This window comes from Sorex araneus, chromosome X (assembly GCF_027595985.1).
Source record: "Sorex araneus isolate mSorAra2 chromosome X, mSorAra2.pri, whole genome shotgun sequence".
NCBI classification, from domain to species: domain Eukaryota; kingdom Metazoa; phylum Chordata; class Mammalia; order Eulipotyphla; family Soricidae; genus Sorex; species Sorex araneus.
In genome coordinates, this window is record NC_073313.1 from 275,169,609 (window position 1) to 275,196,073 (window position 26,465).

Below are 26,465 nucleotides of genomic sequence, written 5' to 3' on the forward strand. Positions count from 1 at the left end.
ATCATTTCGCACGACGCAGCGGTTGGGAACACAGACATTTTCGGAGCTGGAGCCGCCGCTGCCGCCGCCATTTTGTGTCTGTGGAGAAAGAAGCGTCGGTGGCGGCTGGAAGTGGACGGAGCTCACCCGGGAGACGGCGGCGTTGCATCCCCGAGGTTCCCCCTGGGTCGTCCCCCCACCTCCCTCCGCGGTCAGCATGTGGTGAAGCCGGAGCCGCCAGAGACCCGGGGCGAGGAGGAAGAGGAGTCGGCAGGGAGGCGGGGTGTCGAGAGCGGCTTCAGCTTCGGCGGCGGCGGACCGCGGAGGGGGGCCGCGGCGCAATGTCAGAGCAGACGCCGGCCGAGGCCGGGCCTGCGGGGGCCCGGGAGGACGCCTGCCGGGATTATCAGTCGTCGCTGGAAGACCTGACCTTCAATAGCAAACCGCACATCAATATGCTGACCATTCTAGCCGAGGAGAACCTGCCCTTCGCCAAGGAGATCGTCTCTCTCATCGAGGCCCAAACCGCCAAGGTTTTTATACACCCCGCAGCCTCCTATTCTTCTAACCCCCCCTGATCTTAGTGGCAGCCTCGTCCCAGGTCTCGCGTCCAGCCCGGGCCCCGGGGAGGGCGTCGGAGGCCCGCTCGCCCCCCGCCGCGGGGGCGTCCCTCGCGTCCCGAGCGCCCGCGGGCCCGGACGGGCCGAGGGCGCGGGCTTCCCGGGGGCTGGTGCTGGGGGGGGGGGTGGGTCGGGTCGCCGGGCGGGGGCCCGGGCGAGGTGGCGGGCGGGCGGGCGGGCGCCGGGGCCGGCCTGTTGGGAGCCCAACATGGCGCCCGGGGAGCACATGACGCGGAGGGCGGCGAGGCGGGCGCGCCGGCCGCTGCCGGGCGGCCCGGGCCCTGTCGGGGGTCCCGCCGGAGGGGGTCCCGCGGCCCCCGCCCCGGGGCGCGGGGGCTCGCGGGTGGGGCCGGGGAGGGGGGCTTTTAGGGAACCTGTAGGGGGAGCCCGGCCGGCCCCGCGGGGTGCCCGCACCGAAGCTGCTCCCAAAAGTTCGTCCCTCCTCCTCTTCCTCCTCCTCCTCCTCTTCTCCTGCTCCTCCTCTCGGGCCCCGGACTGCCAGGACGGGCCTTCTCTTGCCTCGCCCCCTCCGATCACCCGGAGCCCCGGGTCCGCGGCTCCGGGGCTGGGGGACGGCGAGCTGTCACTGAGGCAAGTTTGGGTCCAGCTCGGCGCCGCCGCTTCCCGGCGGCCCCGCGCACGGCCGGCCCGGAGGGCTGGGCTCTGGTTTTTTCTAGTGGTTAGTGACGGAAAATGGTCAGGCTGAGCCTCCTGTGAGCAGAGTGAACCCCTTTTAAAAGGCCACTGAACAACCACCACCTATCTATTGTCTAGAGGCGGTTTCTGTCTAGTGTAAACGGAGTGGTCTGACTCTTAATAAATGGTTTTGAAATGTGTGACTGGTATTATAAAATTTGTGAATAAAACATATGAAATATGTACTTGTCTTTTTTATTTACCTTTGTAAGGTGGTAGAATCTGTTTCCAAGACTTAATTTTTATCTACGTGGTTGTGTGCTTTAAACAAAAGTCTTTAAGTGACTTGGGTTCATTCTTGAGGTTCCATCCACTCTTTTGGGTCAATCTGTTCACAAGATACACGGTTTCAGGCGGTCCTTGCATAACGTAAGAGGACAACAGTAAGGTTTATTTTTTTTTTTTTTGGTTTGTTTTTTAAAGGGCCCAACAGGTTTGTCCTGCTCAGTCTGACAGTTGTAATACAAGTCTTCCTCTTTTCCTGTGACTGTCTTAAACAGCTTTTTTAAAAGTCTGATAGTTAAAAGGGAAGCATTCCTCATCCTCAACGTTTTTCTTTTTTTATTTTTCTTTGCTGCCACAAACATGCTGGGCATGAAAACAGCATTTGCCTTATTGAAGGCATATCTCAAAAATGCACTTGGCATTTTGGGAAAACATCTTCAAAAAATCGAATTAGCTAGTGTTTTACAGATCACTAGTATTCCTTAGAGCCTGATAGCTCAGGTTGTCACTCAGTAGTTTCCTAATTGTATTTTAATGGATCCAGAAGACCTTTGAGAAGCCCAATGTAATGCTGAGTATAGTGACCACATTAAAACTTTTTGTGATTTCTACACAGTGGTGGAGATAGATGGGACTGTTTGCTGATAAGACAGCTGAATGTTTTTGGGGGCACACCTTTTCCTGGTTATTTTTGTAAAACCATTTTGAGGGGAAAAGTGTTAAATCACTGGGAAATCTCTTGGGGGCTGAGGATGAGGGGAGGGATTTGCTGTCATTTGTCTCGGATTTTGTTTTGTGGAGGTGAATGTTTGTGTCCCTATTCTCTTGCATCTCAGCATTACTAAACTTAGGGATTCACACGTAATTTACTCCTGAGGGGTGGCAGTAGCCTCCAAAAATATTACATATAAGGATTCACTTGTCCAGTAAAAAGTTAGTATACCGAACAGAATTGGTTTTAAAGAGAAACCTGTTCATTTTCATAAGTACAACAGATGATCAAAATGGTGCAAAACATGACAATGGTACTATAAAAACTCAATAAAGCATCTGACATGTTGGTACTTTCTAGCTTACATGCAGTGGCCTTTTGTGAACCCCTTTATTAGTACTATAAAAGGAAATTTTAGTAATACAAAGTTACCCAGTAGCTAGTACTATAAAAAAATTTTCATACAAAGTTACTCAAAGGTGTCCTTAGCCAACTTGGTTGTAAAGGTGTTAATCAGAAGCAAGAGCACTCCACACACTTGTATGGGCAATTGGTTTTTCTGAAATCCGGTGGCATTGTGTACTGCAGAACTTGAACCTACCCTAGCTACAGGTGGCTGTGGGTGAATATTGTGCCTTCTACACATGGGACGGGTAAATGGGGAAACCTGTTTGTGTGTGTGTGTGCACCCTTGCGCGGTATTTTTTTTTTTTTTACAACCCCGCTGCTCCTGTGGATTTGGAGTTAACTATGTGGTGTGTCTTGATGCTCCTCAAGTCTGTGACCTGCTGCTGATGCTTTCTGGAAACTTGCTGTGCCTTCTAAAAGCCAGTGATGGCTAGGCGTTGCAGTTGAACTGTGGGGCACATTGCTTTACTTTGGAGAGGGCCACCTGTATCAGCTTCACCACAGTGCTGCACAAATTTAGAATTCCTGATTTGTGCATGTCAGAGGAAAAAATCTCGACGGAGAGTCGGTGCTGTGAAGAAAATCTTCAGGACAAATCCTGGTTTCCAGTCAAGTTGAACCTGACTTTCATGACTCAGCGGCTGCTCCATCCAGTTTTTCTTGTTACCAATAACAATTTGCACCTTCTTGCATGTTCATGTGCAAGTTTTAAGTGTAATTTTGCCATTAACTTCATTTGTGAAGTGTACTTATCTCCTTGTTCATTGGGCTATAGAGAAGTAATCCTACTTTTACACAAAAGTTTTATAGATTTTAACATATAAAATATGTCTGGAATTTAGGGTTTCTGCCAGAGGTCTAAGAACGTTATAGGTTCTAGGCACATCATAAGTTAATGTGAATCACAAAAGTTTAACACTGGGATGATTGCAGAGAGCAAGCCCTCTCCCTTTTGTCACTTAAAACACAAGTCTTTTTGCCATTATGAACCTAGTTTCTTTGTGCTAAGGGTGTTTCCTTTCTTGTAATTCTGAGCTTATTTTTGTGCTCCACTTAAGATCTTTGTTAAGAGATGAGAACTTGAACACCTAAGTTTCCTAAAGATTAATACTCAAATTATTTAGTATCAACAGAAAATAGAGGTCTGTATTGTAGGTTTAAAAACTTTTAAAATAATTTTTTGGTGGCAATTCATTATACTAAACTTCTCAGTTTCTTTTTATTACCTCAGGCTCCTTCCTCAGAGAAGCTTCCAGTAATGTACCTTATGGATTCTATTGTGAAAAACGTTGGAAGAGAATATCTCACTGCCTTTACTAAAAACCTAGTTGCAACATTTATTTGTGTGTTTGAAAAGGTATATATGCATTTAGAAACATTTGAATTAAAAAAATGTGCTCCTGATTAAATAAATACTTGCTTTTGTGTTGGGTTTTCTTGGGTGGTGAAATGTTTTACTCTGGACATTTATCAAGTACATGCTAAAGTTAGTGCTTTATGTGGCATTTTTAAAGCAGATTATGGATTTTAACATTACCCAGTCAAAAAGATGGTTTTGCTTTTTTACCTTTTTATTTTTAAAGTTGATTATTTTTTAAAGTTGAGTTTGGTTGAAATTGAAAATCTGTCACTAGAATGTGTAAAATGATGGATGGGAAGCTTTGAGACTGGGTACTTAAGAATTTATTGTTTGGGATTCTAATGGTTAGGCCATTGACTTTGAAAAAGTGTAATCTAACACGTTCCACCTAACCTGTGACTGATTGCTGAAGCTTCAGGTTGACTGGCATCCCTCACCCCTTAGAAAAGTTTTGTTTTTTGTTACTTTGTTTAAATTAGGTCTCGAATATTTTGGTATGTGTGAATAGTTAATCAGTTGAGGTTATTTTGGAACTCCATTTTATCCTCTGGATCTTTAGGCTTACTCATTTCTGTATGCCTGGAGATTGTAAATTTTTTGCATAATTGTATCAGATAGTTTGGTTAATACAGTATTGCTTTGAGGAAGACAAGGGATTGACTGAAATAATTCTTTTCCTGTTAGGCTGGACCGTTCACACTGAGTAAGAAGGAGTTTATGAAATGTTTAGAAGTAGATGCACTGTTGTATGTAGAAATCTTCCATGTTGTCTTACTTGGCAAATCTATTTTGAAGGAAGTAATCAGTATCATAATCTACTTGTTTATTAGAATATAACTAGCTGTTATTTGATAATTATTTCCCATTTAGCGTTTGGAGAAATGTTGCTAAGTATGAATTTAAGAAAACTGGGCAACTGTGTAATTCAAGTTGTACTAGGAACTTTTTAATAGTGATGTTAGACCTTTGCTAAAAATAGTGTTTACCTAAGGCTACTTGCAGTCTGAGAAGTCAGCTTTGTGTTGTGGAAGATGGGAAGCTAAACCAACTTTTTCAGTTTCAGTATGTTCCATTTTACTCAGGAAGGAGTTTAAATGGGCCATACTAATATTGGAGATAATGTGTAGAAAATTTACCTTAGCACTCTTGAATATAGCTGTCTTTTACTACATCCTAGTAATACTGTTTTCTCAGTTATTAGGGTTCTCTGATGGCTAATTTATAATGTATGCCCGTCACTGGCATGGGCAGTTATTAAAGCTTATCAGTAGGTAAAAATTTCGTGAATTAAGGTTACTAAGGTATCTTCCACAGCATAGTTTCTGGAGAACATAGGTACATGTGGAAACACAGGTACCAGCTGTATTGTATTGCCAAAGATTGATAAGAAGATAGTTTTTTCCTTAATGTAAGTTTATTCTGCTATGTAAATAATTCTAAAGGATTTAAGCCAGGATTATGTGTTTTTGTACAGACATTAGGGATAGTTTACTAAGATCTAAATATTAGAAGCATTTTGTACTTGGAAAAAAAAATGCTTGCCTCGTTTGCATGAAAGCTAATTGATGACTAATTTTTTTAGTACTTTATGAAGATGAGATTCTTGACTTGATATTTGCAAACTACTTAAATATACCTTCAAATTAATACACGAATGAGCAGCATATAAAAAGACAGATTTATGTATTTTATATAGAATATTTTATAGTAACTTAACAAGCCATAGAATTTTCTGTTGTTCTAGGTGGATGAAAATACTAGGAAAAGCTTATTTAAATTACGTTCCACATGGGATGAAATATTCCCTTTGAAGAAACTTTATGCCTTGGATGTCAGAGTCAATTCGTTAGATCCTGCTTGGCCTATTAAACCTCTGCCCCCCAATGTGAATACATCTAGCATCCATGTGAATCCTAAATTTTTAAATAAATCGGTAAGTTTTAATATGAATGGTATATGTATAATACTTGAACAGTTTTGACTTAAGAAGTTTCATTGTCAAATATATCTTGTTGAATTGACTACGTTGTTTTTATATTTTAACTTCAGATTCAGTGTTAAAATATATGTATGTGTATTTGTTTGTATTTCAGCTTTGTTTCTGAAAATTTTTTTTGTGTGCATTTTACATGATTGGCCATTTAAGACTATTAGTATTAAGATATAATGCTGATAATTTTTGGTGCCCCCTTAGTTTTCTTTGGAGCTATGATTTCCCCCCCAACAAATTATTTTTTCTTGTAGCCTGATGAGCCTTCAACCCCTGGCACAGTGGTCAGTTCCCCTAGCATCTCCACTCCTCCAATTGTTCCTGATTTACAAAAGAATCTTACCCAAGAACAACTAATAAGGCAGCAATTACTGGCAAAACAAAAACAGTTGTTAGAACTTCAGCAGAAGAAGCTGGAGCTTGAGCTAGAGCAAGCTAAGGCACAACTGGTAAGTAGGGGAAATTTGGCATCTTAAGTTCTGTTTCGGTAGAAAAGTAATTTTTTAATTTGAATTCTGTTAACCTATTTTGAAGTTATGGTGTAAGATTACTCTTTTTTTTTTTTTTTTGGGCTGCCCTGGGCCTCAGACTCAGTGCCTCAAACTACTTAGGTACCTGTGCTCTGCTCCTGAGCCACATCCTTAGTCCCTGGGATATTATTAGATCAAATTTCTATATCCTTATAAAATTCGAGTACTAGTTTTTTAAGATAATTTCCTATTAGTGTTGTTACTTTTACGTTATTCTCCCTCAGTTGTGTTGATAAGTCTTATGGATTACTTAATGTCATTGCCGAGATGATTAGTCTGCTGCAATGAACTTTTTTGCATATTTAATCTCTTATGAGCTTACGCTTCATAGACAAAAATCAGGTTTCTAGACATCCACAGCCACATAAAGAAAAGTCAATACAAAATTAAGGAGGCCAGGAAGATTACATATTTTTGTTTTTGACAGTATATACCTATATTAACTCCTTGACTCTTGTGCACCTGGAATGCAATGATTAGCAGTTTCTTAATAGCAGTAAGGTTTAGAATTCTTAATAATTCAGGAGAATTTAAAAATTTTATTTCAGTTGGAGGCTGTTGTAAAATTCCAATGTGTATAGAACTATAGGTCACAAGTAGCAGGACATATACATACTCAAACTTTATCCATTTTAGTTGACACTTACACAGTTGTGAAACACAGTATTAAATAAATGGGTTTTTTGAATAAAGTATTAAAATGTTTGTTGGTTTTGAATTTATTGATAAAAATTACATAGTATACAGTATTAACATGAGCTTTTTTTTTTTTTTTTTTTTTTTGGTATTTCAGGCAGTTTCACTTAGTGTTCAGCAGGAGACATCCAACTTAGGTCCTGGATCTGCACCATCCAAATTACACGTTTCACAAATTCCCCCTATGGTTGTTAAAGCTCCCCATCAGGTTCCTGTGCAACCTGAGAAAAGTCGTCCAGGACCATCCTTGCAAATTCAAGATTTGAAAGGAACTAACCGGGACCCCCGTCTTAATAGGATGAGTCAGCATTCTTCTCATGGCAAAGATCAGAGTCATAGGAAAGATTTCCTAATGAGCACATTGAACCAATCTGAAATTAAGGCAACTAAAACTGTTCCCTCTGAAAAAATTAATTCATCCAAGCAAGAGAAAAGTAAATCAGGTGAAAAAATAAACAAGAAAGAACTTGACCAATTAGATTCTAAATCTAAATCTAAATCTAAATCACCATCACCTTTGAAAAATAAACTATCCCATACAAAAGACTTGAAAAATCAAGAAACTGAAAGCACAAGGGTGTCTGATATGAGCAAGAGAGATCCGAGATTAAAAAAACATCTTCAGGATAAGATTGATAACAAAGATGATGATTTAAAAGAGAAGAGAAAAACTGCAGAAAAAAAGGATAAAGATGAGCACTTAAAATCATCTGAACACAGACTGGTTGGAAGTAGAAATAAAATTATAAATGGTATTGTACAAAAACAGGATACAATAACAGAAGAATCTGAAAAACAGGGGACTAAAGCAGGGAGATCAAGTACTAGGAAGCGATCAAGGTCACGGTCACCCAAGTCTCGGTCACCAATTGTACATTCTCCAAAAAGAAGAGATAGGCGATCACCCAAACGAAGACAGAGGAGCATGTCTCCAACTTTGACACCCAAAGCTGGGAAAATTCGACAGTCAGGAGTTAAACAGTCACATATGGAAGAGTTTCCACCAACTTTGAGGGAAGAAAGAAATGCCAAGAGAAGTGCTAAGCAGGATATTAGAGATCCAAGGCGATTGAAAAAGACTGATGAGGAAAGGCCACAGGAAATTATAAATCAGCATTCTACAAAGTCGGGAGCTGAACCAAAGGAGAATGTTGACAGCTGGCAAAGTTCCAAGTCTACTAAGAGATGGAAATCTGGTTGGGAAGAAAATAAAAGGTAGGATATTAATTTTTACAGAGATTATCTCGCTTGTACATTTAAGAATATAGTGTTTAAAAGTCGTATAAGTTATATAATGTTTATTGTGAACTTGTATTCTTAATTTTATTTTTAAAGCTTGTGGGTTAAATGCCATTATTATTCTTATTCCTCTTTTACAGATAAGGAAACTGGAGTTTAGAAAGGTTAATCTGGGGCCAGAGAGATAGTACAGTGGGCAGGGTGCTTGCCTTGCACACGGCTGACCCAGGTTTGATCATGTTACCCGTTACGGTCCCCTAAACCCTGTTGGATTCATGAGTTCAGAGCCAGGAATAAGCCCTGAGCACAGCCAGGTCTGAAAGGCAAACAATGAGTAATTTATTTTAGGTTGCACATTTAGGACATAACAAGAATTGTTAGATATCTGATTTTCCTGACCCCATATTGTGTCCTCATACTCATTTAATTATTTTTATGAGTGCATTTATTCATTTTAACCGGGTCCTTTGAAAAGGACCCTTTAATAGTGTCTGGGGTGTTTGAAAAGATTGCACAAAGTAATGAACTGTTTTTATGGTTTCAGTTTACAACAGGGTGACGAACATAGTAAATCGCCTCATCTAAGGCATAGGGAGAGCTGGTCAAGCACTAAAGGAATATTGTCACCTCGAACCCCAAAGCAGCAGCATCGATTAAGTGTAGATGCCAATCTTCAGATTCCTAAAGAATTAACTCTTGCAAGCAAAAGAGAATTACTTCAAAAGGTAGTTACTATGATCCCATATAATCATTCGTCTCTTTTTTTTTTTTTAATGTACTTTTATACTTCAAGTAAATTTTTGTAAATACTTCCCTCATTTAAAATTCTTGATTTTCTTTTATCACCCCTATACAGACGAGTGAACGTTTAGCATCTGGTGAAATTACACAAGATGAGTTCCTTGTTGTTGTGCATCAAATTCGACAGCTATTTCAGTATCAAGAAGGTAAACATAGATGCAATGTACGGGATAGTCCTACAGAAGAAAATAAAGGTGGATTAAAAAAGAAACCTCTCTTATCTGATGCTGAATTAACCTACTATGAACATAAAGCAAAACTGAAAAGAACACAGGTTCAGCATTCATTTCCAAGACTTGATCTCTTAGATCCTGATATTTTTGACTACCCTTTGACTGATGCCTTGTTGTCTGGAATAGAATGTGAGCCATCCAAAAGTAAACATGCAAGTAGGAATAGTGGAGCACAGTTTGACAGAAAAGAACAATTTAGTGAAAGAGCAAGACGTCTTTCTCCTATATCTGGGAGTCGTACTTATGCTGAGAATCTTTCACCCCATGAGGGCCGGAGAAGACATGACGAGCAAGTCTCTGCTAAAGGTAGAAAAAGTTAAATCAGATTATGCCTATTGAATCAGCAGTGAAGGGAAAATGAACCAGCTAAGTGGGGATGGGTTTTTTAAATGACTTTTCAAACTGGTTATTTTTTGTTTTTCCCTTCAAACGAAAGGGGAAGGGAGTTAATCACTCTAAAACTAACTCTATGCCAGGTACTTTTCTCTAGGTCCCTTATGTAATCTGATTTTGTTTCACAACACCCCAGTCAGTATATGGTATTCCTATTTCATAGACAGGAAATAAGATCATATAGGTTAAATAACTTGCTCTCAAAGTTAGTTACTTTGTAAGTTGATAGAACGGGGATTTGTTTTTCCTTTTTTTGGCCCAGATGTGTCTGACTCTAAGGTAGTATCCTCTTAATGCTGCTTATTGCTGTTTGTTTCTTCCTTGCTCTCCAGTGAAGTAGCTATGTATATTTTTGGATGAATACTTACATGAATACAGAAAGAGTTTAAGATAACGTTAAATTCAGATTTAGAGAAATTATTTTTTCTTTCTAAAAGGTGTACGAGAAGAACAAAGATCACCGTTCAACGATCGTTTTCCTCTTAAGCGACCTAGATATGAAGATTCAGATAAACCATTTGTAGATGGTCCAGCATCAAGATTTGCCGGCCTTGATACAAATCAGCGACTTACAGCTTTAGCTGAAGATAGACCTTTATTTGATGGACCTAGTAGGCCATCAGTAACGAGAGATGGCCCAACCAAGATGATTTTTGAAGGACCTAATAAATTAAGCCCTAGAATTGATGGACCTCCTGCACCAGGTTCTCTTCGGTTTGATGGGTCACCAGGACAAATGGGGGGAGGTGGCCCTTTGAGATTTGAAGGTCCACAAGGTCAGTTAGGAGGTGGGTGTCCTTTGAGATTTGAGGGTCCTCCAGGACCAGTTGGGACACCTATGCGGTTTGAGGGGCCAATTGGTCAAGGAGGAGGTGGTTTTAGGTTTGAAGGCTCCCCTGGTTTGAGGTTTGAGGGATCTGCAGGTGGTTTGAGATTTGAAGGACCAGGGGGCCAACCTGTGGGTGGTCTCAGATTTGAGGGACATCGAGGTCAACCTGTGGGTGGTCTAAGGTTTGAGGGACCTCATGGTCAGCCTGTGGGTGGGCTTAGATTTGATAATCCTCGAGGTCAGCCTGTAGGTGGACTTAGATTTGAGGGGGGTCACGGTCCATCAGGGCCTGCAATTAGGTTTGATGGGCCTCATGGTCAGCCAGCAGGTGGGATTAGGTATGAGGGTCCTTTGCTACAGCAGGGAGTTGGAATGAGGTTTGAGGGCCCTCATGGTCAGTCAGCTGGTTTGAGATTTGAAGGACAACATAATCAACTTGGTGGGAACCTTAGGTTTGAGGGTCCACATGGTCAACCAGGGGTTGGGATCAGGTTTGAAGGACCTTTAGTCCAGCAAGGAGGTGGAATGAGGTTTGAGGGTCCTGTACCAGGAGGTGGCCTGAGAATTGAAGGGCCTCTGGGTCAAGGTGGTCCAAGATTTGAGGGCTGTCATGCATTAAGGTTTGACGGGCAGCCATCTCTTTTGCCAAGATTTGATGGAATGCATGGTCAGCCAGGTCCTAGATTTGAACGAACTGGTCAGCCAGGCCCACAGCGATTTGATGGACCTCCTGGACAACAGGTTCAACCAAGATTTGATGGTATACCTCAGAGGTTTGATGGTCCACAACATCAGCAGGCATCAAGGTTCGATATTCCTCTTGGTCTTCAAGGCGCACGATTTGACAATCATCCTTCACAAAGACTTGAATCGGTATCTTTCAATCAGACTGGTCCATATAATGATCCACCTGGCAATGCTTTTAATGCCCCGTTCCAAAGACCTGAACAAATATTTGATACACCCCAAGGACCAAATTTTAATGGACCACATGGTCCTGGAAACCAGAGTTTTTCTAATCCCCTTAACAGAGCTTCTGGACACTATTTTGATGAAAAGAATCTTCAGAGTTCTCAGTTTGGAAACTTCGGTAATATACCTGCTCCTTTAGCAGTAGGAAATCTTCAGGCATCCCAACAGGTAAGTCATTGTAGTTAAAAAATTATGTTGTATATGTTTCTAGATTTTGAGTTTTTTTTAGGCAAATGATTTATTCTATAGATTCGAAAGTTCTCATTGTGCTCCCAAACTCCACAATGGTAGGAAAGTACTGGATGAGTTGTTGGGGATGAAATGTTGCAATTTAAATCTAAAATTGAGTCGAACTCTTCTAGGATCCTGGGAAATCTCTCAGTCGGTTTTATTGCACACATACTTTGTTTTTTTTTGGGCCACACGTACTAATGAGCAGGGGTTATTCCTGGCTCTATCCTCAGGATTACTCTTAGTGGTACTTGGGGGACCATATGGGATGCTGAGGATCTAACCCAGGTCAGCCATATCAAGACAAATGCCCTAACAACTGTAGGATTGCCCGCTCTTTATACACATACTTAAACGAAAACATATTTTTAGACAATGTGATAGTCTGTATAATTTTAAGTTGAATACATTTTAAAAAATCAATTTTATTTTCATAAAGTTCACAATAATTACATTCAATATTCCAACACTAATCCCACCACTATTATACCTTCCCACATCATTATTTAAAATTTTCTCAACCACCATCTAAGCCTGTCCAAAGAGCAGGCACCAATAATTTATTTTGTATTATTGCTTGTTATGAATGTGCTTATGTGCTAAAAATGATCAAAAAAAGAAAATTTTCTTATAAGAAAGTGTGTGAAGATTATTGTATCTCACCCTGGAGCCATTAAGCCCTTGTATAAGAGTTTAATTGACATGTTATTACAGGTTGAGCTTTATGTGATTTTATATATATATATGTATATATATATATATTTAATCGAGATCGTTTGGCAGTCTGTATAATTTTACCATTCTGCTTTTTACCATCTTTCCAGCCAGAGTTAACAATTGTAACTTCTTGAATACAGTCATTATATCATATAAACATGTATAGTCACTTATTGCTATTCCTTTGTACTTTATCTGTATACATTTTAGTTTAGCTTTTTAAATTTTGTATACATTTTAAAATGCATATTGAAATGTTTAAAACAGTGTGCTTACAATTGTGATTAACTCAGTTGATATTTAATGACCCTTGCTTGCCTGCTGAGATTCTTCTGGGTTAAATTCCTTTTTTTTTTTTTTTAGGTGCTTACACTTAACTAAAATGGGTTTATTTTATACAAGTAATATTATAAATATTACTTATACTAGTAATATTAAAAATTTAAAGAATTTTTAAATCACATTATAAACATTACTTACAGAAACCAGTCTCATGTTAATATCCACTTGCTCAGACTACAAATTGAATTGTCTCATTGGATTTGATCTATCATTTGTAAAAGAAATAATGTTATTGACAAATAGTCTTGAATGAGACTTAATTGATCTTGTTTTTCTACCGAGAGTATCCCGCCTGCACGGCAGAGCCTGGCAAGCTACCCATGGCATATTTGATATGCCAAAAACAGTAACAACAAGTCTCACAATGGAGACGTTACTGGTGCCCTATCGAACAAATCGATGAACAACGGGATGACAGTGCTACAGTGCTATATAGAATTGGCATTTTTAGCACCATATATATTACTGAATTTTCATAAAATAATTAAGAAAGCTTACAAATGTCTATATGTTTTTATGACAACAACATATAGATGTCCTCTTTTCTCTCCACTACAGATAGAGTAATTGTATGCCTTTTCACTTTTAAAACGTTTTATTTGATACCATTTAGAGGATGATGGCCAAATAGGGCAATGAGAGAGGAGTTCAGATTGCTTATATTGTTTTGATATCAAAAAGCATTTGATATCAAAAAAACCATTCTGCCTCAGCTTTGCTACCATTACACAGATCACATCTCTGAGTATCTTTTTTTTTTTTTTTGGGTCACACCTGGCGATGCACAGGGGTCACTCTTGGCTTATGCACTCAGGAATCACCCCTGGCGGTGCTCAGGGGACCATATGGGATGCTGGGATTCGAACCTGGGTCGGCCGTGTGCAAAGCAAATAGCATACCCGCTGTGCTATCACTGCAGCCCTGAGTATCTTTTTTTAAAAGCAATTTTATATGAGTATCTTAAGATTTAAAAAAATAATCAATTTGTAAGTTACAGGCAAGCACCAACAATCTACAGTGATTTGTGCCAAGTCATATGTTATCTGCCAACTTCGTATCTCGATGTGAAGTGAATCCAGTCATGCTATATACTTGTATTATTGAAATTGGTCTTTTGGTGGATATTTTGGTGTGTTACTGAATCCGGGACCTTAAAATATCAAGCATGTCCTCTACAACTGAATTTCATCCTTGGTCATAATCTAAATACCTTTTTATGTATTTAGAATGTTGAATTTTGATTAAAACATAGAAAGGATAGGGGCTGGAGCGATAGCACAGCGGGTAGGGCGTTTGCCTTGCACGCGGCTGACCTGGGTTCTAATCCCAGCATCCCATATGGTCCCCTGAGCAACGCCAGGGGTAATTCTTGAGTGAAGAGCCAGGAGTAACCACTGTGCATCGCCGGGTGTGACCCAAAAACCAAAAAAAAAAAAAAAAAAACATAGAAAGGATACTTTTAAAACTGAAGTTTCTCTTAAAGGTTCTGACTGGTGTTGCTCAGCCTGTAGCATTTGGACAAGGACAGTTTTTGCCAGTTCATCCTCAAAATCCTGGAGCATTTGTTCAGAATCCTTCAGGTATGTACTTTGTGTTTTGCAAAAGACTACCTTGTCTATTTTCATAAATGAGAGTTTTGAGAGGGAATATGCAATTCACAGAAATTTATCGTGCTTCCATTTTGAATTGTTTACCCTGTTGATTTGTTGTCACCTTAGTCCTTTTTTACCAGGGCAGACCATAAAAGGTAAGGAAATCAATTGGATTGTACTGGAAGTTGGAGTGGGAGTGTGACCTTTACATTAAGGTTGAATGAAATAACAGACATCAGAAATCTTTTGAGTTTGTTTTTGTATATGTGTTGAGCATCTAATAATCATTTAAGTGGATGCTGGGAAACATAACTTTTAAAGTTGACTTTTCTATAATTTGTTGAAAGATGAGTGGAAAAACCATTTTTGTGTTTCTCTAGATAAGTCCCCTAATATGTGTCTCAGTATGTTACTACCTGGTAAGTTGTAACAAATTGTTATGGCTTTATAACAATATTTGATACTAGGACATTAAAAATTTATTTTTAATATGTGAAAATTGTTCCACATTAATGGTGTTTTATAGATTAACTGCAGACTTAACTGTAGAGAGAGCTGCTAGTCCAACAAAATCTTAGTTAGGTTCCTTTGGTTCTGAATCATTGCAGCGGTCTTCAGAAATATGATCTAGTGAGGTAGTATTGTTTGTAAATTCTAAGGCTTCTAAACTAAAAATAGGGTAGCCTTAAGCCAAGCTGTAGTCTCTGCTGTAGTTGTGTTATCACAGAATTTAATTATTTTTCTTTGGGTTTGGGGCACTCCGAGTTGAACTCAGGTCTTACTTTTGGCTATGTGCTCCTGGCTGGGAACATATATGGTGCTCAGGATCTAACACGAAGTTGGCCGTGTGCAAGGCGAACACTCTATTCCACTGTACTATCTTTCCAGTCCCAAAACTTTTGTTAAATTATAGTGACAGTTAGAATTAGAACATTCTCTCTCTCTACCCCTCTCCTCTCTCTCCTTCTTTCCCTTCCTCTCCCACCTTTCTCTCTCCCTTTGTCCCACCTCCCCTTCTCTATATCTCTCTTGTCTCTCTGTCACTCACACACACACACACACACACACACACACACACACACACACATATTTGGGCTCTAAAATGAGAAGACCACTAGACTATCCACTCAGCTATTTTGGGGGGCAGGGCGGTGGTGGGTCGGGGCACACCCAGAAGTGCTCAGGGATCATTCACTCCTGGTTGGCTTGGGAGATCATATGGGATGATGGGGATTGAACTGCTTTTGACAGTGTAAGTCAAGCGCTCTCCCTGTTGAACAATCTATCCTGGCTCCTAGATTAGGTGTTTAGAATCTCTCTGGGATTCATTTTCTTTTGTAGACAGGAGATAGTAAAAGGTAGTACTTACCTGAACTCTTTTCAAAAGAGAATTGAATGGTAACATATGCAAAAGTATTTTGTAACTGGTAAAAAGTATTAAGCTAAAGTTAATGTATTTTCTTTAGGTGTTTTTCTTGAGTAGAGGACTTGTTCTGGGGTTGATGGCATGAGATAGTGTGCAAAAACGGAAAGAAAAAAAATTTTTTGCCACCTTTGGTTACATGTGAAAGGGCTTAGCAATGTCATAGAGGAATCACATCTTCTTCCCCAAGGGTTGGATGTATTAAATATTATATACAAAAAAAGTATATAGTGTATATACTTTTAAATTGGAAAATCCTTTTCCAGTAGTAAAATAAATTTGTCTGTTCCTTCAATCTTACATTGATCATTGTTTTAGTATGAATTTAATAATTTGGCTGGAACATAGCACAGTGGGTAGGGAGTTTGTCTTGCACGTGGCCAACCTAGGTTCGACTCCTCCGCCCTTCTTGGAGAGCCTGGCAAGCTACGGCAGAGCCTGGCAAGCTACCATGGCGTATTCGACATGCCAAAAACAGTAACAGAAGTCTCACAATGGAGATGTTACTGGTGCCCACAAATTGATGAACAACGGGATAACAGTGATACAGTGACACAATGATTAATAATTTGGTTTATTAGATTTTTACAATATTGCAAGACTGACATTTGCCCATAGGGGTCAAAGAGATAATTAAGCAGGTAGGGCATTTTGCCTTGCACAGGGCCTACCTGGGTTTGAACCCTGGCACCCCATATGATTCCTCGAGCACCACCAGGAATGATCCCTGACCCCAGGTAGAGCCAGGAGTGGCCCCAAAACAAAATAAAAACTAATCAGATACTGTCTATAGTGTCAGACTTAGCCCCTTAAAAGTTTTACTTCTTAAAGTGTGAATGATTATTTACATTTTACTACAGGTAAAAGAAGTTGAGGAACAAATAAGTGCATCACAATTTAGAAAATGGAATTTCCAGTTAGAACTTAGACATAATTTTCTTTATTCTTAATGCTTTCTTAATGCTCTAGATTACTAAATATGCTATTCATAAGATATGTGAATACATAGTACGATCTTATATGTATAAAATGCTGATTCTATTGAAGTAAACTTTTTTGTATATAAATGCTATTATAATTGACTACTCAGGTTGATCAACTCAGGTTGATTTACTGATTTCCACAGGTTAGGTTAGTGAGTAAGGTGCTTTGGTACATCAATGGTATAGAGTCACATGAGTGACAGTCCTGTTTCAGTTCCTTTGGTTATTATGCTGGGGAGTAAAGGGGGAAGAGTTACTTTCACATAAACGACTATTTTTTTTTTTTTAATAGACATCTGTAGCAAGAGATGGTATTCATTTATACAGAGTGGTAGGAATAGAAAATTAAGAAAAGTTGGAAAGTTAAGACCAATGAAGCATGAGTCTTCTGCTTATCCATATTCTGTATTTTCCTTTTAATCTTATTCTTATAAAGTTCACAATATTTCATTACATTTAATATTTGAACGTCAATCCCACCACCATTGCACCTTCCCACCACCATATTTTGAATATTTTCATCCCAAATTCCAAACTGTGCCCCTCCCAGCAGAACTGAAACAACTAATTTTGTATTTCTTGTTATGAATAATCCGCTAAAAATGGTCTAATAAAGTTTCCTTAGAGGAAAGCGTGTAAAGATTGTTGTATTTCATCTGGAACCATTAAGCCCTTGTATAAGAGATAAGAGATTGCTAACATGCTTGTTAAAGGTTGAGCCTTGTGTGCAGCCTTAAGAGATGGGTTGCCTTCTACTTTAAACTCCATCAAATGCTGTGTGCTACTCTTGGTACATTGATGGTATAGAGTACAAGAGGTTGTATGGCCTCCTGCTCCAGGAATTCTAAAATTTAGAATATGATTGAACTGGAGCCGTAGCAAAGCAGGTAGAGCCGCCTTGCATGTGGCCGACCTGGGTTCAATTCTTCCGTCTCTCTCAGAGAGCCCGGCAAGCTACCGAGAGTATCCCGCCCGCACGGCAGAGCTTGGCAAGCTCCCCGTGGCATATCTGATATGCCAAAAACAGTAACAAGTCTCACAATGGAGACGTTACTGGTGCCCACTCGAGCAAATCGATGAACAACGGGACGACAGTGCTACAGTGTTACACATGCTTTACTGAGTGTTTTTAATGTTATCTTTCAGCATTTGTTATAGAATGTTTTTAAGAGGTGTTAAGAATTTTTAATTATACTTTTAAGATTTTTAATTGTTGGTAAGAAATCTTGAAGAAAACTGAAAAAATGATTAGCATATTTTCATTTTTAAGTTCTACTTTCATTTCAAGAATGTTATTTATTTAAAGGACCACTACCTAAGGCATATCCTGATAATCATCTCAGTCAGGTGGATGTAAATGAACTCTTCTCAAAACTGCTAAAAACAGGAATTCTCAAATTGTCCCAGCCTGATTCATCTACTACACGTAAGTATGGTTTTTGTACTTCATTAAACAAAATGTTGAGTTGTGAAAATGTAAGACATAATATAATGATGTTAAATTATGATAAAATGTCACTTTAATTCTAGGGCTTTTTGTTTAAAATGATATTAATACGGAATTTTTAGATTTTCTAAGATCAACTCTGTAGTGGACATTGGTTTCAATTAGCAGTCACTCAACATTTCTGTAGTTATAATTTTTACAATATATGTAGCTTTTAAAAATTATTGGAATTTTGATGAAATAAAATTTTATTTTGGTTGACTTCTAAGAAATCAGGCTTACAAAGTAGAGGATTTCATGTGGCTTCTGTACAATTCTGCTTTGTTTAAAGTTCTGAGGCCATGAATAGATAACACAGGTTAATCTGTATGTTTACTGCATTGCTTATTATAAAGTACATGTAGAATGGTACTAAGAAAGTTATTTCTTTCAATTGAAGAAGTAAATGAAGTTGCTATTCAGCCTCCTCCTGAAGAGGAGGAAGATCAAAATGAAGATCAAGATGTTCCAGATCTTACCAATTTTACAATTGAAGAATTGAAACAGTATGTAGTCTAATTTTCTCTAATTTTTTTTTTTTTTTTTTTTAGATTAAAAGGGTAATGATTGGGGCTGGAATTGATAGCACAGTGCGTAGGGTGCCTGCATTGCACATAGCTGACCTGGGTGTGATCTCCGACATCCCATATGGTCCCCTGAGCCCTCAAGGAGTGAATCCTGAGTGCAGAGCCAGGAGTAACTGAGCACCAGTGGATGTGGGCCCCCCTCACCCCGCAAAAAAAAAAAAAGGATAGTAATTAACAATTTTTAACAGTGGTTGTTATTTCTAAGGCTAGTGGTTTGATGTCTTACTGTTTTAAAATTTGGGAAGACATTGTTTAAACAGTGTTGTGGGGTTGAATTTTGGGCCATATCTTACTGTGTATAGGGCCCTACTGTATAAGGCTTACTCGGGGCAGTGCTCAGGAGCTATCTGTGGTGCTGCTGGGATTTGAATGGAGGTCTGCTACAAGCAAGCCCAGTGCTTACACCCCTCCGTCCCGCAAGTATCTCTCTGACCTCGGAAACCTGTTTTTTTTTATGTAGTAAAATATACACAGTATATATAAATAGACTTTTTTCTTTTTTTTTTTTGTATTTTGGACCACACCTAGTGGTGCTCAGGGCTTATCCCTGACTACACTTGAGCCACTGGCCACTCTCTGGGGCTTGTGCCGACTACACTGAATGCTGTAAACCTGGGTCAGCTGTGTGTAAGGCGAGCAGCCTACCCACTGGACTCTATTCAGTCCCAAACTCAAAAAAATCTTTAACTCTCATTTTTTATTTTAAAGTTTTGCTGTTCTGCGGTCATGCCAGCTATGCTCAGGAAGAGGGGGGAGAGGGTGTACTTTTGGCTTTGTGTTTGGAGTGTCACTCCTGCCAGTGCTAGAGACTGAACCTGGGTCTTTGAGCTCTCTGGCTATTTTTTTTTTTAAATTTATTATAGTTATTTTGTTTACACTGGTGTTAACATTTATGGCCTGGGTGTACATAATTACCTCACCCCTCTTAAATCTTATTTTTTAATAACTTTTTATTGTATAAATACTGTGAATTCATAGTGGAAAACTAGAAAATATAAATAAAATAATTCCTCTTTACTGATTTCCAGTGTTAACATTTGGTGTTTGTTTCTATAGCTTTATATTGCTGATAATACTGATATAAAAGCATTTATTGATGCTTTATTGACTTATTATATCCTATTAATACTTTTGAAAAATTCTTTACATAAATACTTTATTTTATATAATGCCACTTAATGGTTTTATTATCTTCTCTTCTCCAACCCTCATGAATTCAGAAGAGATTTTATTTAAGGGGAAAATTGGGGAAAGAGAGGGCAGGGAAATTTCCCAGGGAAAGCGGGCTGGCAACTGAGCAAGGTTCCTGATTAAATCTAATAAATACTTTGTAAATATAAAAGATAAAGTTAAATTTGATAATGTAATACTATTAAGTTTAGAATTTTTTATTAATAGTTTCACAATATAAAACTTAAAGTTGAAGGTCTTAACAATAAAAGGTGGCCTCACTTTCTTGTAGTGCTACTTTGCACCCAGGCCTGTCTTCCAGAAGTAATATTTGTTTATTTATTGTGTTTGGGCTGCACCCAGCTCTGCTCTGGGCTTATTGCAGCCCCTGCACTAAGGACTCAGGGATCATTCATGACTGGGGGATTGGGGGACCATATGGGGTGCTGGGATCTAACCCATGGTAGCTGAGTGAAAGGCAAGCACCCTCCCTGTTGTATATTGCTATGGCTCTTGGTACATCTCTATTTTTAAAATGTACATATTTCTTGATTTAACATGTTTATGTATTGACTTCATGAAAGTAAACATTCAGCTAGCTCTTACACTGTTTTATTATATATATGTTTGCTATATAAGTTACCTATATGTTTGCTATATAAGTTACCTATACGTTAGGCAACCATTTTTCCCTTAGTTTCTCAGCATTATTATGACTTTTATGTTGTTGCTGGTTTACAAAGTATTAGTATACTGTGATATGCTTTCCTGCTTCAGATATTTTCTTGGTACAAGGTTAGCTCAGGTGGTAGAAGTATTAGGTCTTGAGTTTGATCTCTGACATCATCCGCTCATTCTCCAGCATTGCTGTTGTGGCTGTCAGGCCCCCTGAAGTACACTAGAACCTAATACCAAAGGACAGCACTGCTGGAAGTGACTTCTGTAAAAATAAATATTTTTCCTGGTATTAAAAACTTCACTAATATGCTTTTTATACATCTATTTCTAAGTAGGGAGCCCAGAATTTAAAAATCTTGGTTCTGGGGCTGGAGCAATAGCACAGCGGGTAGGGCGTTTGCCTTGCACGAGGCCGACCCGGGTTCGAATCCCAGCATCCCATATGGTCCCCCGAGCACCGCCAGGGGTAATTCCTGAGTGCATGAGCCAGGAGTAACCCCTGTGCATCGCCGGGTGTGACCCAAAAACAAATAAAAATCTTGGTTCAGCTGATCTCAGTTCCCCATTTGTTTATTTATTTATTTTAGATGTATCTCTTTCAAAACCCTTTTAGAAATTGGGGTTCATAGTTGAATTACTCATATCAGTCTGCCTTCAATATGTACTTTGATATTGAATGTACTCTAAGGCCAGGTGAGTTATTTTCTTATTGACTACCAGATAATTACCTCTAATTTCAACAAGAAAGAAGTTACTGAGTCAGGCCTGTCAATTAGAGCATAATATCCATGTTTGTTTCCCAAACTGCGAAGTTTGGGAAAAACTGCTAGTGACACATTAGTAGGTAGTAATACCTTTGAGCATTAACATTTTAACCTCTTCATGGCTAACCCATTATCTAATCACATAATTAATGATTTTTCCCATTATAAAAATGTGGGAAACTAGAATATTTGTTATTGCCTCCCTTTTACAAGTCACTAAGCCATTTCTTCAAAATTAATATTTATTTTAATGTTTTTCAAAATAGACGTTATGATAGTGTTATCAATCGACTGTACACGGGTATTCAGTGCTACTCTTGTGGAATGAGGTTTACAACATCACAAACAGATGTATATGCAGATCATTTGGACTGGCATTACCGACAAAATAGAACTGAAAAAGATGTTAGCAGAAAAGTCACTCACAGGCGTTGGTACTACAGTTTAACAGTAAGTAATCCTTCAGACTTTCTTTTTAGGTCTTAAATTGTCATTCTGAAAGTTCGGTCAATTAATGTAGTTCAGTGGTAGGCTCTTGCATGTGGGAAGCTCTGGGTTTGATCCTCAGCATGACCACCAAAAAAAAAAAAAGATTAATTGCTGAGAACTGACTTGTTCATTTATTCAGAATAAAATTTGACTCCTAGGATATGTTTTTTAAATGAAAAAATTTGAAGTGTATTTTCCTTTTGTTAAAATTAAGAGGTTTAACATTCCAAGGTTTTGCAAGTTTTTCTTTTATTTTGGCAAAAAAAAAATCTCCATTAAATTGCCTTGCTTAAAAACTCTTGTTATCTCCAGTATAATGGAAAAATTAAGGTTAAGAGCCTAACTTTTCATTATTTACTTCTTGATGTCTTATTAGTCCTGAGGCTCAATAGTGGGTTTTAAATAATATTGAAGTATTATATAGAAGTATGTAGAAGAATGGACCTTTTAATGGCATATTTCAAGAGACCTTGAAAGCTAAAAACAAATGAAAATACTTTTCAACTCCTTTTAAGGACTGGATAGAATTTGAGGAAATAGCTGATCTGGAGGAGCGTGCAAAGAGCCAGTTTTTTGAAAAGGTGCATGAAGAAGTTGTACTAAAAACTCAGGAGGCTGCTAAAGAAAAGGAATTCCAAAGTGTACCTGCTGGACCAGCTGGAGCAGTTGAAGTAAGAGAATGTTACATTTCCTGTCTCTGATCCCCATGTCATTCGAACAGATAATGTAATCATTAGTTTATAAAGATTACTTGTAAGCTATTTTCTCTTCAGTTTTACTTTCATATGACTGGTAATCAGAATAATGAAGTGGTAATACTTTCATGGGATAATGCATAATTTTTCTGAATTTGTATATTTGTTTTCTAGAATATTGTTCACTCAGAAAACTTTTAAATTCCTTCTTTAACAGAATTTTTTCTTAATGTGACTAAATGTGTTCTATTATGCACACATTTTTATATGATTCTGTTTTAGAGTTGTGAAATCTGCCAAGAACAGTTTGAACAGTACTGGGATGAAGAAGAGGAGGAATGGCATTTGAAAAATGCGATCAGAGTAGATGGAAAGGTAACATTCGGTTCTTCATATGGAATTGGTATGGTTAGGTTATTTTGGGGGGAGTTGCTTGTTAATTTAAAAGAAAAAAGTTACTGGAGTTTAAATTTATTGAGTGTTGGATTCATTGAGAGTTGGAAGGGAACAGTCAGTGATCAGGCCTTTTGAACGTAATCTAGTTTGATCTATTGAATCTTTTTTGGGGGGTGAGGGGTGAGGTGGTGCTTGGGCCACATCTAGCAGTTCTCAGGGTTTACTGCCTGGCTCTGTGCTCAGTGATCACTCTTAGGAGGCATGAGGAGTCATATGGTTTGAACCTGGGTCTGCCTTGTGTAAGGCAAATACTGTACTGTCACTTTGACCCAGAGCTTTTGAATCTGTAAATGTATCACTTTGTTTGCTAAATTGGTGCTAATTTGCTTGGACCTGTTATTTATGCATCTGAGTTACACAGTAACTAAAATCTACTTAGATCTTTCTGCCTAATCACACTATTTTGATTCTGAATATATATTATCATCAAAACCTTTACTTTGTTCAACACATTTGGTCGGGGTGGATGGAAAGAAAGATCAGCGGGTGGGGCGCTTGCCTTGCACATAGCTGACCTGGGTTCAGTCCTTATAGCATCCCCTTTGGTTCTTCAAGTGACAGGAGGAACCCTTAAGCATCCCTGGGTGTGGCCTTCCCCTCAAAAACAAAAAAGATCCGAAATTATTTGTTATATACGTAAGAGCATAAAACAAGTTTAAAGAGAAATCAGGATGAAGATTTTGACTATTTTTGTTACCAACAGTTTGTGTCACCTTGCAAAGATAGCTAGATATCTTTAGATTTAAATCTAAATAGTACAAGAAATTGTAAAGCTGAACTTCTCAAATTCCGTAATACTGCAAACCAATGATAAATGAAAGACTAAAATTGCATCAAAAAAGCCCATTAGAACTGAATATGCCTGTGAAAACCTACTTTTTTTTCTTTTTACTTCAGATTTATCATCCATCATGTTATGAAGATTATCAAAATGTAAGTTCTTTTTGGTTATTATTGTTTATAATCAATACATTTCTATTGGTTTGGGTATTAGCAATATTTTAATCTTGATATATACTGTAGTTTGTTTGAATGTAGCATTATAGTTCATTACTGTGTTAGATTATATATATATACACTATATATACTATAGTTATTTATACTGTTATATATACTATACAGTAATTTAAAATAAAAAAATTGAACACTTATATTCTGTTCATTTGAATTTTGATGTCTTTTTACTACACTAGATCTAGAAAAGTGAGGGAAATTGAAGATGGGAATGGGCAGGAAGGTGAATAGGTTTCTAGAATTATGAATAGTATTTGCTTCCCCACCCCAGCCCCGTTACATATTAGCTATTTATTACAAAAATAAATTTTAAGTGATTGCGCTTGAAATCTGAGAATGTCACAGTCTATTGACTTTAGAAGTTCAAAGTTTCATATAGAAGTAATCATCTTTTTTAAGTCAAAAAAAGTCCAAAAGGGAACACTTGTTTTCTAATGAGTTCTGGGCTGGGGAGATGGCCTGATAGGTAGACACTGGATTTGATTCCTGTCATTGGCTTTGGGTACCCTGAGCACTGCTTGGGAGATCCTCCCTTCCCCCAGAGTATTCTACAAAGGCTGGGCTTTCCTAGGATATTCTATGGAAAATGTAAAAACCCTTAAGACTTTGTAATTAGGAAAGAAGAAAAATATATGGGTTACTGTCTATGGACGATTTAATATGGAAACATGTCTTGAACTGCTTTTAGCTTTATTTTGGTATTTACCCTGTTTTTTGAGAAAACATATCAAATGTTTATTATTAGCTGTCTTTATGGGGAAGGAGGCATTTCATTCGTCTTGGTTTCTTTGTCCATACAGTTCTTATTTGAAACTTAATGTGATACTTTCAAACTTCGATTAGTAATTATAGGAATTTTCATTTTGCAGACATCTTCATTTGATTGTACACCATCTCCTAGCAAGACACCAGTTGAAAACCCCTTGAACATTATGTTGAACATTGTCAAAAACGAATTGCAGGAACCCTGTGAAAGTCCCAAAGTTAAGGAAGAACAAATTGATACCCCACCAGCTTGTACAGAGGAAAGCATAGCAACATCCACTGAAATTAAAACAGAAAATGATGCAGTCGAGTCAGTTTAAATAAAATGAGAAAGGTATGTTTTTCTTTTTTTAAAAGCTGCTGTTGGATCTAGAAGTGAAGAATTTTTTTTAATGTAATATATAGACAAATCTATATAAATTGTCTCGCTGAGGCAGGGCCTTCAGCTATCATTTGGTTAATAAATACATTTTAGTATTTGCATTTCCTACTGCCTGCACAGTTTCAGGTGCTTGTTGTGTGAAAGTTCTGTAGATGTGTGCAAATTTAACAAAATGAAATTGTATGTGTAAAAATGTACGATTTTCACTTGTGAAGCTGTAAATTATAAATAAAAACTATTTTTGCTATCCATGGAGTGTAATATTTATGCACACCATCTAATAAAGACAGTGTTTCTGTACTTTTTAATTGGGTGAAAATAGAATTAAACAGCAACCTCAATATTTTTTTCCTAATAGCTTCCCATGATTAAAGAAGCCGTTAGAAGTTAGTTTTATCCTTCAAAAGGGGGATATGAGAATACTGAAGGGCTTTTCTCAAACAGAAAAGCCAGATTTGATTTTTACTAAATAGGACATATTTGCATTTATATATACATATATCAATATGTATATGTATATATCTATATATCTAGCTATCTGGTTATAGAAAACTATGCCATTTTTGTAAATTATCTAATGAGGCAATTTTTATTCTTGGACACTGATGCCATCAGTTAAGTTATATTTAAGTACTTGAAGATTTTTTTTTTTGACATTTCAAATTGTCAATTTAATGCAGATGAACATACTCTATTTTAAGTTACAGAAATCTGTAAGAATGTTCATTTGAAACATGGTTAACCTTTTTCCTCTGTTGGCTTTGACTTAGATGGATACCATGAGATGTTAATATTCATATATGTAATAAATAGAATGATGAAGAAACTTTGACTTTGTATCTCATTTATTCAGTGACTTTAGAATGTGACTTTTTTGCCTTTCTTTCATCACTGTTCTTTGAAACATAACTTGGCATGTGAGCCAGTCACCTGAGATGTGAGACTAATCTTTCCTGCCATCTACTGGAGGATAGGCATATAAAATAGTTAGAAGTCATAGTTGGGCAC

The 26,465-nt window shown here is 38.1% G+C and overlaps 1 protein-coding gene across 2 annotated transcripts; it reads left to right on the forward strand.

The window, feature by feature from the left end:
- On the forward strand, nucleotides 1-26,284 carry PCF11 (PCF11 cleavage and polyadenylation factor subunit). 2 transcript variants are annotated; one of them, XM_012935614.2, is made up of 16 exons: nucleotides 1-512; nucleotides 3,872-3,997; nucleotides 5,745-5,933; nucleotides 6,245-6,439; nucleotides 7,314-8,431; nucleotides 9,000-9,180; nucleotides 9,312-9,795; nucleotides 10,320-11,851; nucleotides 14,457-14,553; nucleotides 18,278-18,397; nucleotides 18,858-18,963; nucleotides 21,923-22,106; nucleotides 22,661-22,816; nucleotides 23,123-23,215; nucleotides 24,194-24,229; nucleotides 25,180-26,284. In XM_012935614.2, the coding sequence occupies exons 1-16, from the start codon at nucleotides 321-323 to the stop codon at nucleotides 25,393-25,395; spliced, it is 5,025 nt and encodes a 1,674-aa protein (XP_012791068.1). In that variant the 5' UTR covers nucleotides 1-320; the 3' UTR covers nucleotides 25,396-26,284. The 2 variants fall into 2 exon arrangements, with proteins under 2 accessions (XP_012791068.1, XP_004621224.1); XM_004621167.2 differs by having other exon boundaries at nucleotides 9,312-9,402.
- Nucleotides 26,285-26,465: the final 181 nt, after the last annotated feature.